The sequence below is a fragment of the Echinops telfairi genome, unplaced genomic scaffold (assembly GCF_000313985.2).
Source record: "Echinops telfairi isolate 266 unplaced genomic scaffold, ASM31398v2 ScPeMD7_11;HRSCAF=52, whole genome shotgun sequence".
NCBI classification, from domain to species: domain Eukaryota; kingdom Metazoa; phylum Chordata; class Mammalia; order Afrosoricida; family Tenrecidae; genus Echinops; species Echinops telfairi.
The window spans coordinates 41,014,420-41,031,266 of NW_022103908.1; the positions used below are offsets into that span (position 1 = coordinate 41,014,420).

At 43.1% G+C, this 16,847-nt stretch overlaps 1 protein-coding gene across 2 annotated transcripts in view; it reads left to right on the forward strand.

Moving 5' to 3' along the window:
• The window catches only part of TMEM87B (transmembrane protein 87B), a 72,919-nt gene that overhangs the window by 41,955 nt on the left and 14,117 nt on the right, over positions 1-16,847 (forward strand). The window contains exons 9-14 of one of the 2 annotated variants that reach the window (XM_030884728.2): positions 2,065-2,164; positions 5,779-5,872; positions 8,922-8,993; positions 10,684-10,792; positions 10,874-10,932; positions 12,701-12,804. In XM_030884728.2, the coding sequence (XP_030740588.1) occupies positions 2,065-2,164; positions 5,779-5,872; positions 8,922-8,993; positions 10,684-10,792; positions 10,874-10,932; positions 12,701-12,804 (538 nt within the window). Of the gene's footprint in view, positions 1-2,064; positions 2,165-5,778; positions 5,873-7,087; positions 7,160-8,921; positions 8,994-10,683; positions 10,793-10,873; positions 10,933-12,700; positions 12,805-16,847 lie in introns of both variants that reach the window. The other variant, XM_004707933.2, reaches the window with a different exon arrangement.

The window sequence follows — 16,847 nt, forward strand, 5'->3', positions numbered from 1 at the left end:
CTGGCGAGGAGGGTGTAGGATGCCTGGTGGGGCTTGATCAAGAGCAGTGTCACCGAGATGAATTACTGAAACCCAAATGAAGGCTGAACATGATAGTGGGACAAGAGGAAAGTAAAAGGAAATAGAGGAAAGAACTAGGAGGCAAAGGGCATTTATAGAGGTCTGAATAAAGGCATGTACATGGGTAAATATATTTATATATGACAATAGGGAAATAGATCGATGTGCATATATTTATAGGTTTAGTATTAAGGTAGCAGATGGACATTGGGCCTCGACTCAAGTACTCACTCCCTCAACACAAGAACACTTTGTTCTAATAAACTGGCATTCTATGGTGCTCACCTTCCTGACACAATCACTGAAGACAAAGTGGGTATATAAGGTGACCAGATGTCCCGCTTTTGGGCATTTTAAAAAATCCCAATTTTTGGAAAGAATGCACGACAAGCTAGGGAACGGTCTATTTGGTCCATATAGACCAAATATTTAATCAAGAACCCACCCACACTGCCCCAGTCAATGGTGTCCCACTTTAAATATGGTCACCTTAGTATATAAGCAAATGTGATGAAGAAAGCTGATGGTGCCAGGCTATCAAAAGATAAAGCATCTGGAGTCTTAAAGGCTTGAAGGTAAACAAGCGGTCATCTAGCTCAGAAGCAGCAATGCCCACATGGAAGAAGCACTCCAGCCTATGTGATCATGAGGTGTTGATAGGATCAGGTACCAGGCATCAAAAAACAAAAAATCATGTAATTGTGAATGAGGCGGAATGCGGAGTTGAGACCCAACGCCCATCTGTAGGCAATTGGACATCCCCTTAGAGAAGAGTTGTGGGGAGGAAATGGGCCAGTCAGGGTGCAATATAGCAATGATGAAACATACATTTCTTCTAGTTCTTTAATGCTTCTTCCCCCCACTATCATGATCCCAATTCTACCTTACAAATCCAGCTAGACCAGAGGATGTACACCGGTACAGATAAGAGTTAGAAACACAGGGAATCCAGGACAGAGAAACCCCTCAGGACGAATAATGAGAGTAGCGATACTAGGAGGGGAAGGGGAAGGTGGGGGAGAAAGGGAGAACCTATCATAATCTATATATAACCCCTCCCTGGGGGACAGACAACAGAAAAGTGGATGAAGAGAGACATCGGTCAGTGTAAGACGGAAAAAAAAGGATAAGTTATCAAGGGTTCTTGGTGGAGGTAGGGTGGGGGGAAATGAGCTGATACCAAGGGCTGAAGTAGAAAGCAAATGTTTTGAGAATGATGATGGCAACAAATGTACAAATGTGCTTGACACATGGATGTATGTATGGGTTGTGGTAAGAGTTGTACGAGTCCCCAATTAAATGATTAATAAAAAAAAGAAAAAGCTGATACCTAGGGCTCAAATACACAGTAAATGTTTATAAAAGAAAAGAAAAAAAATGATGATGGCAACAAGTGTACAAATGTGCTTGACAATGGATGGATGTATGGATTGTGATAAGAATTGTACAAGTCCCCAATAAAATGATGAAAAAAACAAAACAAAACATCCCTCTGAGGACTAAGGCGCACATGATCCAAATGGAGTTGAAGAAGAATTGATGCCTTTGAATTTCAGTATTGGCCGGGGATACGGAATGTACAGTTGAACTGTTAGAAGAAGGAACACATTTGTCTTGGAAGGAAGTTCATCTGAAATGCCCCTCAGAAGCACGGGTGGCACGACCCATGCCCTTTGGACAGGGCATGACTGGGGAAGCCACCCTGGAGAAAGGGCTCTGGAGGACATGCTGCCTTTACGTAGAGAACCATAAGAGGCTCCTTGGTCTCCCGTGGCCCCCAGGGAAGGACAAGGACAGGAAGGCTCAGGGAGGCTGTTCGTGCTGCTCACAGTGTAGAGTGAACTCTTCAGAAGGCATTGGGTGGATCAGACGACTTTCAGATCAAATGTGGCTAATTACTGTGCTGAGGCCAGAATGTCCTTACAAATAATGCATGCTCAGAACCAAGGTGAAAAGGCTTCAGCTAGGCACAAAGTGAATCATGTTTTCTTTTTACTCCCTCAGCTCAAGGTTTATTAATATTTGCGGGGTTGATATCGGCGGTTAAAAGGACATTGGCTCGTCTCCTCGTCATCATTGTGAGCTTGGGTTATGGCATCGTGAAGTAAGTATTGGGGCATTGAAAATAAGCTGAGCCTCCGATCTTGTGATCCAGTCTATCTACTTTATGGCTTCTCATCAATCAAACTTTTCCAGAGATAATCCACGTCTACAGTAATGTGTTTTTAAAAGATTTACATATACTGGCTACTTTCTAGCTCCTTGAACAAAAAATCCCAAGTTTGAGTTCCATAAACTTTTTATAGTTAATTAAATGCACATTCAACTGTAAAGATAATGAAAACTAAAATGATTCTTGAATTTTATACCTTGAGTTTCCTAGACTGTAGAGCTGGCTCTTTATGTGTACAGCTGAGGGGGTTGTAAGAGATAGTAGGGTTAATCAGAATCAGATAATTCAAAACGGTGGTTCCCCAAAGACCTCATTTCCCAAACCAATCTTGTCTCACACACTTGTGTACTGCTGGGCTCCAGTGTGGGTGGGAGGATTTGTCTTCTTTATTCTCGTTGCGTTTTGCAAAACATAGTTCATTCTTCTTCCCCTAAACTTTCCGGTTCCCAGAAGTTCGAGCTGTGAGAAAGGGTCACTGTAGTGCAGATCAGCTCCCTGATTTCTCTCTTTAACCCAAACTCTCTCAGCACTTGATACACCGCTGTCTTTCCAGCTGTACATCTGCCAGAATTGCCAGAGATTTCAGGGCCTGTGTGGGTGATCCTTTGAGCTGAGCGCACTCCTCACATCTGTTGATCTTGCCTCTCACTTGATCTCAGCGACTCGCTTCCATGGCCCTTTTCAGCCCTTGTTCTTATGCATGACTGCACTCTCACTATCATTTCAAAATTTAAGAAAAATCATTTTATTGGGGGCTCGTACAACTCGTATCACAACCCATACATATATCCATTGTGTCGAGCACATTTGTACATTTGTTGCCATCATTTTCAAAACATTTTCTTTCCATTTGAGCCTTGGTAACAGCTCCTCATTTGTTCCCTTCCCTCACAAACCCTTGGTAATTTATAAATTATTATTTTTTTTTTATGTCTTTCACTGACTTATGTCTCCCTTCACCCACTTTTCTGTTGTCTGTCCCCCAGGGAAGGGGGTTATACGTATGTAGATCATTGTGATCAGTTCCCCCTTTCTCTCCCCACCTTTCCTTTACCCTCCTGGTATTGCTACTCTCATTATTGGTCCTGAGGGATTTGTCTGTCCTGGATTTCCTGTGTTTCCAGCTCTTATCTGTACTAGTGTACATCCTCTGGTCTAGCCAAATTTGTAAGGTAGAATTGGGATCAGGATAGTGGGGGGAAGAAGCATTAAAGAACTAGAGAGATGTTGTATGTTTCATCAGTGCTATACTGCACCCTGATTGGCTTGTCTAACTCCCTGAGACCCTTCTCTAAGGGGATGTTGAGTTGCCTACAGATGAGCTTTGAGTCCTCAATCTGCACTCCCCCTCATTCACATTAATATGATTTTTTGCTCTTTGATACCTGATATCTGATCCCTTCAGCAGCTCATGATCACACAGGCTGGTGTGCTTCTTCCATGTGGGCTTTGTTGCTTTCCTGCTGGATGACCACTTGTTTAACTTCAAGCCTTTAAGACCCCAGACGCTATATCTTTTGATAGCTGGTCACCATCAGCTTTCTTCATCACATTTGCTTATGCACCCACTTCGTCTTCAGCAAACTTGTTGGAAAGGTGAGCACCATGGAATGCCAGGTTATTGGAACAAAGTGTTCTTGGGTTGAGGGAGTACTTGAGTAGAGGTCCAATGCCCACCTGTACCTTAATACTAAACCTATAAATATATGCACATCGATCTATTTCCCCATCGTCATATATAAATATATTTACATATGTACATGCTTTATTTAGACCTCTATAAATGTCCTTTGCCTCCTAGTTCTTTCCCCTATTTCCTTTTACTTTCCTCGTGTCCCACTACCATGTTCAGCCTTCATTTGGGTTTTAGTAATTTCTCTCAGTGACATTGCCCTTGATCAAGCCCCACCAGGCGTCCTGCACCCTGCTTGCCATCAATTTTAGATCACTTGTTCATCTCAATTTTAAACAAACCTGTTGTCCAGTGATCACCTCCTCACTTGCTCATGTGCTTCTTTAATACTTCCGCTCTGGACTTGGACCTGTGATCTTTGAACCCAGTCCCTCTGGCTGTCTTCATGGTCTTCTTTTGGTTAGATTCCATGGTCCAGGAGGTCACTGACGCCCTTGCCTCCACACAAAGCCCCTGCCTTTCTCTTTGTCATTCTCCCAAATGACCAAAACTCAGCCTTGGTAACCAGCTCTATGGCATCAGACTCACACGTGAGTAGTGGTATTTGCCCTTAAAGGACATCCAACCACACTGCCTGGGCTCACTTTACATCTGTGAACTGTGGAGATTCTAAGTTGATTTTCTCAGTGCTCCACTCTGCAGAAGACCGCTTCATACCCCTTCTCTCCTCAAAGATCCAGTACCTTGCTCCTATCCCTCTCATTCATTTTAATGAATCATAATCTGAATTAACTAAATTAGTCTTAGATGTGATATATGGGCATTGGTTTCTACTTAAATTTTACTTTAAAGCACCCATTTTTGGTAACCTGGATTTATTCTGTTTATTCTAAAGAGAGTTTTTGTGTGTCTTAAAATACACATGTGCCGCAGATTATGATTCATAAATGTCAGAAATGTTCAGTTCTGGTTTCAAACAATTGATTGTACGGGTCACCCTTTTTTTATTTCCTCATTACACTCCTATCATTTTGAAGAATTAAAAACGTTCATTCAGTTTAGTGACTGAAAGCTGAAGTCTCTGAACCTCCCTGTGTTGATTATTCACAGTGATCAGAAGGGAGGTCGTAGAAGTTACTCTCCTAATACCACGCTTTCTCTGCTCAAGTTATACACTCTTATTACAAAGACCTCAGAACTATGTTTAACTTACGTTTGTGAAGCAAAGGACAATCTGCCAATAGCTATTAAAATCCGCTCCATCGAGTCCATTCGGACTCATAGTGACTGTAGAGAGAGCAGAACTGCCTACAGAGTTCCACGGGCTGTAATCTTCATGGAGTGACTGCTGTAGTTTGTTCCCTGGAGCAGCCAGGGGATCAGCTGTGCTCCATCCAGGACTGTTAGAAAGTAGCACTTAGCTTCTTAGCGGTCCGCTCCTCCGGCCATCCAGATAGTTTAGTACCTGGCAGGTGTTTGAGGCCCAGGGTGATGCACACAGGTCATTGCTCAGCTCCTGACCCAAAGGGTAGAGATATCCTCAGCCATGGGAAACCGTGGGACGCAGTGTCACACCGACACGCAGGCCTGCCACAAATCAGAATCCTCACCACAAAAACTGATGTGTTAATGATGTTACATAAATGTGAACAGGCAAAGCCCTGGCACCGGGGAGCCGCAGAATATTGTGCCAGGAAAATCCCAACAGCCTCAGGCCCTACAGGAAGAGAGACAGGCCTGTCTTTACTTTCTTTCCAGGAAACACAGTTTTCCTAAAGCCTCTTAAGAGCAGACTGATTTATCTTATTATAGGTATAGGAAGGAAGTGGGTGTCTGTTATATTCAAATGCATAAATGCGTTGTACATAATCACCTTTTTGTATGTGTGTGTGTGTCTTTGTTTTCTCTTCAGGCCTCGCTTAGGGACAGTCATGCACCGGGTGATTGGACTGGGGCTTCTCTACTTTATCTTTGCAGTGGTTGAAGGCGTGATGCGAGTCATTGGGGTAAAAACCAACATGAATCTCCACCACCCTCTGTTATTGTTGCTGTGAAGTCTGATTTCTCTTTCCATATCCCGAGAAGAAGTTTTAAAGATAGGGAGTTAAGGGAAAGGGCCCAATTTGAACTTTTTCTTGTGGGATATTTCCTTTGAAAACTACTATTGTTCTTAAAATAGAGCATTCTTAAAATGTATTGTTAGGAAAACACCACTTAAGGTCATGCCAGGAATTAGCTCTATCCCAGAAATGGTCATGTTCATTCTTTAGAAAGAATGCTTTTTTGCCATTATGCAGTCTGTGCACATTTGTAACTTCCTTAACCTTGGATTTTAAAATGTACCAAGTGAAGGAGGAGTCTGCCTGCCCTTCAAGCATACAAACATTACATCTCATCACTCCTCTGACATCTCCTTTAGTTCTCACTGCTGTCTGCCCCTTGTGAACTCGATCATCTGGGGATTTAGCATATCCTACTGCGACCAGAGCAGGGAGAGGAGAGCGGCCCGGAATGTAGGCAGCTGTTCTCCCCTCTTGCGTGAAGTGTCAGCATTTTTGTTTGGGGAGGACCCCAGGTTTCTAGCTTTCTGGGAGTCCTAATAAATGGTTGAGTACTATGTGATGAAGAAACTTACTCTGTTTTACCTGATTCAAAGAGCTTGTAATTTTTACCCAAAATGTCTTTTGGATTAGCTGTTAAAATCAGCCCCCTGTGCAGAGTGGTTCATGTGCACATGCACGTTTTATATTTACACACATCTTGATACATACTGTCTTTAAAGCAGGGCATCTGTTCAGTGATGTTTAATAAGCCTCATTCTTCCTGCTGTCTTGGATTCTTCTGTTCATTACATCAGCTCTAAATCTTTGAGACTATTTATTTTCTCCTTTATGTAGTAGTGAACTCTGCACTTAAACACTTAAATATATAATTCACAAATGTTACCAGAAAGGAAATAGAAAAAACAACAACAATGTAGCTCTGTCATCTCTTGCTTATTCACCAGGCAAGAATCTCATCTCCGGTTTATTTCCATATGATTCAAGCTGATACTAGGTTGATCACACATTAGCAACACCTGTTGCTGCCAAAACAGTTAATTTTAAGGAAATAGAAAATTTTATGTAACTTTTGTAAAAGGTGAGAGAAAGCTGGGTTGGTTTCATTATCAGATGATAATGGTCGCATTCCGCTTTGTTTTTGGTTCTCATTTCTTTCAGGGCTCTACCCATTTAGCTGTCGCTTTGGGTGACATTCTTTTAGCAGTCATTGACTCCATTTTTGTGTGGTTCATATCCTTTTTGTGTCCTTGTGAAAAGTTTGTTGTATCGTTAAAAACCGATGAATTTTTATTTATAATAACCATAGAAGGAAATGTTGCGATGTTATTACTATTACTTTACTACAGGATTGTAGTTGAAGGGGAAAAGGAACAATGTGTATAACCTGAAACAAGGAACAACTGTATTTTTTTATGTAATTAATTCAGCATGGAAGTGTCCATTGTGGATTCTGAACTGAGGAGGCATGGATGGAAAGGTTCCATCCCTGCATTAGCGGAGACCACTGTATGGCCAGGAGCAATGGTACCTGCCTTTTTGAGAGGGGCGCTACCTTAGCAGAGGGAAGAGCGGAATTAAGTTTGCCCTAAGAAATCGGGAAAGGTTCCAGAGACTAATGGACAAATGGGGTTTCCTAAGCAGAGAACTGGGGTAGGAGCCTTTTGGTGGGAAATGAGAGAAAGTGCCCCTGACCCAGTCAGAGTAGACTGCAGGCTTATTCAGATCCCAGAACAGATGTTTGTGTCTGCCGGTTACATACAAGTACTTATCTGAAAGATGCTTCTCTGTCGATGGCATTTGTGCCAGGTGCTTTTCTGTTTTCAGTGTCTGGATGTCTTTCCGTTTTCTCATCTGCGTGTCTCACTAGAAAGGCCAGAGGGCTAGAATGTATTGTGTCTCTTAGCAGTTAAGAACCAAAATCCACTGCCCTTGAGTCCATTCCAGTTCCTATCGGCTCAATCCGACTCAGTAGAACTGCCCACTGCCCACCCCTCTGGGTTCTAAGGCAGCCAGAGTGACTGAAGCCGAGGCGACAGCTTCCTCCTGCCGGGCAGCCGGCTGGAACCACCTTCAGTTCACAGCTGAACACTGTGCTGCCCAGGCGCCTTCCTTGTTCTGTCGGGAAGCGTGTTCTTCCTGCAGGTGGGTTAGTCGATGCAGCGCTCTTGATAAGCTTCCGACTCGTTTCGGTATTGACTCACTGCAGCTCTCTGGGACAGTAGACTCGCCCACGGCATTTGCAGGCTGTATTTGTAAAGGAAATAGATGGCTACTCTGTATCCTCAGAGCTGCTGGTGGGTTCAAATTGTGGACTTAATGGTTCATGATCAAGTGCTTTAACCTCTGTGCCACCTAGGCTTCTTTCTGAGTCCTTGGTGGTGGTGTTTTTTTCTAAGCCCAGCCTCGCTTGTTTTTACATTTCTTAGTTTTGAATTCTCGATGTATTTCCAAGTGAGAAAGTCCAACAATTTCAAGTTAATTTTTTGTGTTCTCTAAAACAAATTTTTTACATTTTAAGGGATGCTGGGGAGCAGTGAAGCCCTTGAACATCTAATGAGAGCCTTGGGGGCCTTCCGTGGACAGAAAGATAGTGGATTTCCTAAGTTATTACAAATGGCAAGCAAAAGAAGCAGGGCTGGACACATAGAGAAGAGTACTTTAGAATCAACCCTCCTTTTCTTGATTTTTAAGGCGTGCCCTGGTGGTGTTCTCAGTCTAACCAGCTAAACTCACCAGCCTCTCTGAGGGAGAAAGAGGCACTGTCCGCTCCCGTGAAGATTTATAAAGTCCCAGGACCCCTGCATAGTCGCCCCGTGTTAGAGTCTACTCAGGTGGCAGTGGGTCTGGTTTGGGGTTTCTTGGTTTGGATGACCAATGTAACTAATCCTGTAAGGATTTAATTTTAAAACCATAGGAAAAAATTTTAGACTGAAAAATTCTCACATAGGCCCCTCCTGTTTCTGCTTGTTTTGTGTTTGCTGTTTTGCTGCAGGCGAAAGATTCTGATCTTGCCCTCCTAGCCAGCCTGCCCCTCTCTCTCCTTGACTCTGCCCTCTGCTGGTGGATATCCTTTTACGGCGCAGCACGGTGGGCGCACTGCCGCCTCTCGAGGCCTCTGCTTTCATTGTTGACTTCCTTAGAAGCAGGATTCAGCATCCACCTTGTTTCACCCAGCTCACAATTCAAAAGTTAAAACAACAACAACAATCACCGTGGGTTAATGATGGCTTGCGAAGGGCGGCACTGGCAGTTTTGAACTTGCTTTTGATCATTTTTGCCTTGACTTAAAAACACACGCAACCTTTTGGATTACTAAATGAGACCACGCTGGAGTCAGGGATTTTTGGACCGTATTGGTCTTAACTAGTGTGTTTTCGAAATAATGAAAGTCGGTGTGCATCTTTGTAAGTTCTGACCCTAGTCTCAGTTGGTTGGGTTCTTTTACAACTAATCAGTCACCTAGAAAGATTAGAAAGCAGCCTGAGTACTTCTAGTACTCAAAATGTTTGATTAATGAATTTTTTTAGGATTTAAAATAGGCACAAGAACACATTTTGCCACCTTCGCCTTTTTGCTCAACCATGGCCGTGTGGAAGTGCTGTTTCACAAGCAGATCCTTCAGGAGGAAGGCGAGCGCCTTTAAGAGCCATTGGGAGGCCCAGCACACTGCTGGAGGCTCTTGTTGCTTCTTCATCCTGGACACTTGAACGTTCCTTGAGCCCAGGGCGCCTGCAGAACAGTGATGATCACCCCCACCTCCACCCTGCCTGCCACCTGCTATCCCCACCTTTTTGTGCTCCCAGGAAAGGTTTACTGCAAAGAACCACCCTTCCCTGTATGACTCAGATTGTAATTTACAATGAACTTGTTGATGAAGGTCAGCTCAGCAAACAGCCCTTCACATTCTAATTCTTGCTTCATAAACGGTTCGCTGAACTGTCTGCCTTGCTCAACTTGGACAAAACACCTGGCTTCACCAGACTTGATGGTAAAGCACTCTCTTTCCCTTGGCGCTGCTTCAGCCTCAAGCAGCCTACAGCCTCTCCTAAGGAAGGACAGTCAGTAGTGGTTCAGTCTGTCCAGTCACCACATCCCCTCCCGCAGACTAGTTTCTCCCTGGCTCGTGTATGTCTTCTCTATCAAAGCAAGGCCCTTTCCTGCCTCACCTTTGAGAGCTTGCAAATATTGTGATTGGTGCATTCTCCCTATTGCAGTAGATATATTGAATACAGTCTCTACTTAGGTTCAGATTTGTTTTGCTATATTTCAGGGGGAGGTTTAAATTTAGAGAACGGAGTTGATAGCTGGCCTTACTACATGGTTGTGATCATTTGGAGGCAAAAACAATGATAGGCTAGAATGAATAAACAGAGCAGAATGGCACGTTACAATGTGGTCTGTAAACGTGACCCCAGGGAAGCAGACTTCAGCCTACGCTGTCCACTGCTATGCTGTAGGAGAGCAGCCTTGAATGAGCACACCATTGCTGGGTAGGATAGGGCAGGGCGGGCATTCTTGCTTGCAGTTTTTCTATAAAGTTTGTTGATTTAGTTCATATTGTGGTAAGTTACAGGGTAAAATCTATGATAAAGTCACTTATTGTTATATGGTGTTGGCTGAGATAACTTTTTTGTGTGTGTCCTTTAGCGTCACCACTTTAGAACGATTATCTGCCACGTTGGAAATGTAACATACAACTCTTGTTGTGTAGTGTATCTACTTACTGCTATTTCCCCTTAACTTATTATTTTCACATTTTCATAAGTTTGGCACAAACGATGAAGACTCTCCGGTTAAGAAAGAACACGGTGAAGTTTTCTTTATACAGGCACTTCACAAATATTCTGATCTTTGCTGTAGTGGGTAAGCCATTTAAATTTTCTTAGCATAATGCATTATGTTAAAGTAGCATGTTCTTTTAAAAGTAACTTTTTTGTGTTTCAGTTTCTGTAGTGTTTATGATATGGACAACGAAGACATTTAGAATTTCAAAATGCAAATCTGTAAGTATAGTCTTTCTACTTGAAAACTTCATTTTTCATTATGCTATTTGATTTTGTGTCATTTTAAAAGATCTAATTTGTGTTTAATAGGCATAATATCACGGCACTTTTCTGTTTATTTTGAACTGTTTTCTTTAGAATGGTAAAATGTTTTGCCTCTTTTAAATTAGTTTTAAAAGGTTCTCTAAATCCTGTTTATTTGAAAGGATTCTTTCCTTGCGTAGTTTAAAGTAACAGGAGGAAATCTTTTCATTGCTTTTTTCTGCGTATCGTGGGATTAGCTCGTTTATAGTTTATATCTACTCTTGTTCAATGAGACTGTGACTGTTAAGTTTGATTCCCTGGGAAGGGTCTACCCATTTAGGAGATAGAAGATTTCTTAGTTTTGGAGTATATCGGGAGCCTTTTTGATATTTTCAGAGATTTGAAGCTAGTTATAAATAGTTGGTACCCAAACTTTGACCAACTGCCCCCTGTCCGAAAAAGAAAAGTTACTTCCCCCAAATTGAAGACCTTTCCAGGATCCAGTGTAGGTGTCTGTTTTTACCGCTCTCCTGGGTTATTCCAGCGCCCCCTGGAGGGCGGTATCGCCCACTTTGGGAAACACGGCACTGTGTCAACAACTGCAGAGCCCTCCCTCGGCGAGTCTGGGCTTCTTTCTACCACCTTGGGCAATTAAAAGATAAGTTTGTCAACTAGAAATGCCAATGATGCACAACCACATATTGTCATTGATAGAATTAAAGTTTAAATGGGATATTCCTTGATCTCCTGGGAAAGAATAATAACAAAAAGCAAACCACCGCCACCTCTTACTCTAGTACACTGCGATGCTGATCTCAGCCTGGTCTCAACACCAGAGCACACAGCCTGGTTAAAAAAAAAACAAAAAAACACATAAATAGAAGCAGAAGAGGCTGAGCTTGCTGATGTTCTTCCTCCCTGCAACTTAGTGCTGTCACATGACGCTCTAGCTTTTATTTTTGTTAACAATGTTTATGATGTAACCCTAAAATTTATGGAAGGGAATTTTTATAATATAAACAGCCCTTTTAGAAACATTTTCAAAACATATATAGCCTGTCCTACTAAAAGCAAAGTAGGCTACTGGGAAAATATTTGCATTAAGACTTTTGCATCTGATTCTGAAGTCATTGAGTGGCCGATGTCAGAGTACCCATTGTCAGCTTGGCTCTGACCTGCTTCCTGGCAGAACCCAAACCCAGCCCACTGCTATTGAGCCAAACCACTTCATTACTGAGAAAATCCATTCATCTTGTTAAACCGTGCTGCCCCGTTCAGTAAGTAGCCCCGGTGTTTCTGTGGATTAGTGTGGGTCTGCTAACTGCAGGGTCGACAGTTCAACCCCACCAACCACCACTCAGGAGAAAGGAGGCTGTCTGCTTCCATACAGATGAACAGCCTCAGGATCCCTGGGCAGGGATGCTGTGAGTCACAGTCCACTTGGTGGTGGTGGGTTTGGTTTTAGTTGCTGTTCTCATTTCCTGGGAGGTAGAGGGATGTCCCATTTAAACTTTAATTCCTTGAATATAATGTGTAGTTTTATATGAGGATGTTATTCATCTTGACTGAAGGAAGCATTCATTTGGATTTTACAGAGATATTAAGATTTTGAGTGAATTATTTGAAATTTGTATTTCTATTGAAAAATGCTTGCTTGGTTATTTGACAGTTACTTATTGTATACTGTCTAAAGAGAAAACCTGTGTGTTAACAGAAAATTAATTTTGAATTATCCTTTTTATAGGACTGGATGGAACGCTGGGTTGATGATGCATTTTGGAGCTTCCTTTTCTCACTTATCCTTATTGTAATAATGTTTTTGTGGAGACCGTCAGTGAATAATCAGAGGTACTTAACAGGAAAATTCCACTCAGCAAGCCTTTGTGCATCACCTGCTACAATGTCAAAGACACATTATGAAGTAGTCCCGGCTTTTATGGGCCATGACTAGTCAGTGCGGTCAGATGAGGAGATGAAAAGTACAATTGCAAGATAGTGAAAGACGATGTATGAACTAAGACTGGAGGGAAGAGGGATGAGGACAACTTGGTGACCTTGAGGAAAAGAGTGAACTGATGGGAAAGAATGCGTGTTCTGGAGTAGTAAGGAAAAACTTGATAGGCTGGTTTGGTTAATACTCCCTTTACTGGAAGGTAAGAAAGGTGCTCAGCCTGGAGGAAGAGTGAGATCAAGATGGTTCAGCTCTTGAAAGCTGAGCTCTGGAAGTTGTCCTTAAGCTATGTGTAATAGGTCGCTCCCTAAGAGGTACCGCTCTTCCTAAGGGAGCACTCTGTTAAGTGTGCTGTAAATACTTCTAGGGGAAAAGTACATATATCCCACTAGGTGTATTTCTCTCCCTCTTTTTAAAAATCATCCAGTAATAATACATCTATACATAACTCGTGCGCCATTTTGTTTAAATCATCATTTCCATATCACCTTTAATACCCATATGGCATTCGTAATACCCATACGTAAGCCTCATTACTTCTGACTTTTTTTTTTAAACATCGTTTTATTGGGGTCTCTTAAAACCATCCATCCATCAGTTGTATCAAGCATATTTGTACTTACATTGCCTTTATTAGTTTCTAAACATTTACTTTCTATTTGAGCCCTTGGTATCAGCTCCTCTTTTTTCCCAACCTCCCGCCCACCCTCGTGACCACTTGATAAATTATAAGTTATTGTTTTCATATCTTACACCAACGGTTGTCTCCCCCGTGGTTTCTGTTGCCCCTCCCTGGTACGTGTGTGTGTGGGGGGTTGTTATGTGTGGATCATTATGATTGGTTCCCCCTTCCTCCTCTCCTCCTACCTTTCCCCTATCCTGGTATCGCTACTCCCATTTCTGTTCCTGAAGTTCTGACCTGGATTCCATGTGTCGTGAGCTCTTTATCTGTGCCAGTGCACATGCTCCAGTCTGGCCAGAACTGAGAGGCAGGACTGGGATCATGATAGTGGGGGGTGAGGAAGCCTCAAAGAACCAGAGGTATATTGTGTGTCTCATCGTGCTGTACTGCGCCCTGTTGACTCATCCCTTCCTTGTGACCCTTCTGTGAGGGGATGTTTCATTGTCTACTGTTGGGTTTTGGGTCTCTACTCTGACCCTCCTCATTCTCAGCAATGTGTGTGTGTGTGTGTGTGTTTTGGGTCTTCTGATATCTGTTGACCTGCTCCCATCGACACCTCATGATCTCACAGACTGGTGAGCTCCTTCCATGTGCAACAGTTATATTTTATATAGTCATTGCAAAACCCAGATTAGTGATAGTGACCTGTTGTCCTTAGGGGATACACAGGCTAGGTTCCTGTGAGACTCCACGAGCAGCAGTACATCAGTTGATCGATACAGAGCTTGGCTTTAGGTGTGCCTCTATTTAAGGACACCTCATCTAACACACATACAAAGGCGGTCGCACTGCACTGTAACTCCTGCCTGAACAAAGCTCTGTAGCACACAGCTTCTCCCCGAGACACATCACAGCTCCTTTGTGTTTGGAAACCCCAGGCAGCTTCAACAGTATACTTGGAGATCATTTTAAACCATGAACACACTAATGAAATCCACAAACTAGCACGAAATAGACCAGGGGGCACTAAGTAGGGAAAAGGACCCTTGCTCACAAAAATGAGAGTTGAAACGAGAGCGGAGTGTGACCTTGTTCTGCCTTCCCTAGGAATGTGCATATCAGGTGACCAAATTGTTCACCTCCCTGGACATGTCCACAACTGACTGCAGAAGTGCCATGAGTAGTCTTCCTTCAGAGGATAAGAATACATTGTAGCAAGTGGATGCATTCCTAAATAATAAGGGTTAACTGAACATCACTTACGTGAGCAGTGTCTGATTATTAGGAAAGTAACTGGTGGGTACAGACATGCAGTTATATATGTCCACCTGCTAGATCAGTGCTTCTCAACCTTCCTAATGCCGTGACCCTTTAATACAGTTCCTCATGTTGTGGTAACCCCCCAACCATAAAATCATTTTTGTTGCTACTTCATAACTAATTTTGCTACTGTTATGACTTGTAATGTAAATATCTGATATCCAGGATATATTTTCATTGTTACAAATTATATTGGTCTGGGTACTTTAGAGAAACAAATCCACAGAAACTCATCTCGACCCAGTGCGCTCTAAACCTCTAAGCCCAACATTAGCCCAGATGTCCAACACCAATCTACAAAGTCCTCCTCAGTCTCACAAAACACACGCAATGATGCCAACTGCAGGAGGAAAGCTGAGTCAGTGAAAGTGTCAGCATCTCAGTGTTGGCAAGGGTCTCCACACGGCTGCTCCAGCACCCAGGGCTGCATCAGGGTAGGTCCATGTGACTTCTCCTTGGGAGTGTCTTGCTGGAAGTGAGCCTTGCCAGGTGGAGCAGGGAACAGGATAAGGCAGCTGCACTCTGGTCTGGCCATCATTGAGCAAGACACCCAAGAACTGGAAAGGTGAGGCTCACGGAGCCATTTATCTCTCTGCCCTTCAGTTAATCCCACATGTGTTTATCGGCCAGGTTGGCACAATAAACCTTAACTCTCACAAATTGAACATAATTATAGCATAGTGATTAATCACAAAATATGTAATTATATATTGTGAAATATTTATTTCTAATGACAAATGAGGTTTTTTCTTGAAACATGGTGTAGCATGGGTAACAGCCTTCACACTGAGTATGTGGGTGTATCTGCATATGGGCAGACCCGCCTGGAGACGGATAGAGGAGTGGTGCCTCGGTTCCTAAGACCATCAGAAATAAGTGTTTTCCTATGGTCTTAGGCGACCCCCGTGAAAAGGTTGTTCACCCCCCCCCCCAAAGGGGTCGTGACCCACAGCTTGAGAACCGCTGTGCTAGATGAACAGTGATAGTTTAAACCCACCCAGAGGAACTGTGGAAGGCAGGCTGCATGATCTGCTGCGGGAGGTCACAGCCTTGAAAACCCTCTGGGGGACTTGGACACGGGTCCCGGTGAGCCAGAATGATCTGGACAGCAGCTAGCAACAGCAGACTGGACCTTTCTTTCCAGATGTGTGGGTATAAACAGTGCTTTTTGAATGCCGCTGAGCATCTTTTTTTTAACACTTTTATTGACCTATGTCATATACTATACAATTGAGTGGGTTAAGTCAATTAAACAGAGTTGGGCAATCCATCTGTAGACTGTTGGATCCTCTCACAGAAGGGTCACGGGGAAAGGACGAGCCAGCCAGGATGCAGTGTAGTGCCCACGAAACATGCAGCACTCCTCTGGTTCTTTGATTCTTACACACACCCCCATCCTCCCACTGTCATGACCCCAATTTTACCTTAAAAATCCAGCTAGACCAGAGCATCTACACTGGTACAGATAAGAGCTCGTGGTCACGGAATCCAGGACAAATAAACCCCTCAGGAACAGTAATGGGAGTAGCGATACCATGAGGGCAGGGGAAAGGTGGGGGGAGAAAGGGGGAACCGATCACAAGGATCAGCATATAACTATTCCCCCCAAGGGGGATGAACAACAGACATGGGTGAAGAGAGACAGTGGTCTGTGTAATATAAGAAAATAATAATTTATCAATTATCAAGGGTTCATGAGGGAGGGAGGAGAGAAAATAAGGAGCTGATGCTAAGGGCTCAAGTAGAAAGAAAATGTTTTGAAAAGGATGATAGCAACAAATAAACAAATGTGCTTGACACAGTGGATGTGTGGGTTGTTTTTTTGTTTTTTTAATCATTTTATTAGGGGCTCATACAACTCTTACCACAATCCATACATACATCAATTGTGTAAAATGCATCTGTACATTCATTGACCTCATCATTCTCAAAACATTTCCTCTCCACCTAAGCCGCCCGCATTAGGTCCTCATTTTCCCCCTCCCTCCCCGCTCCCCC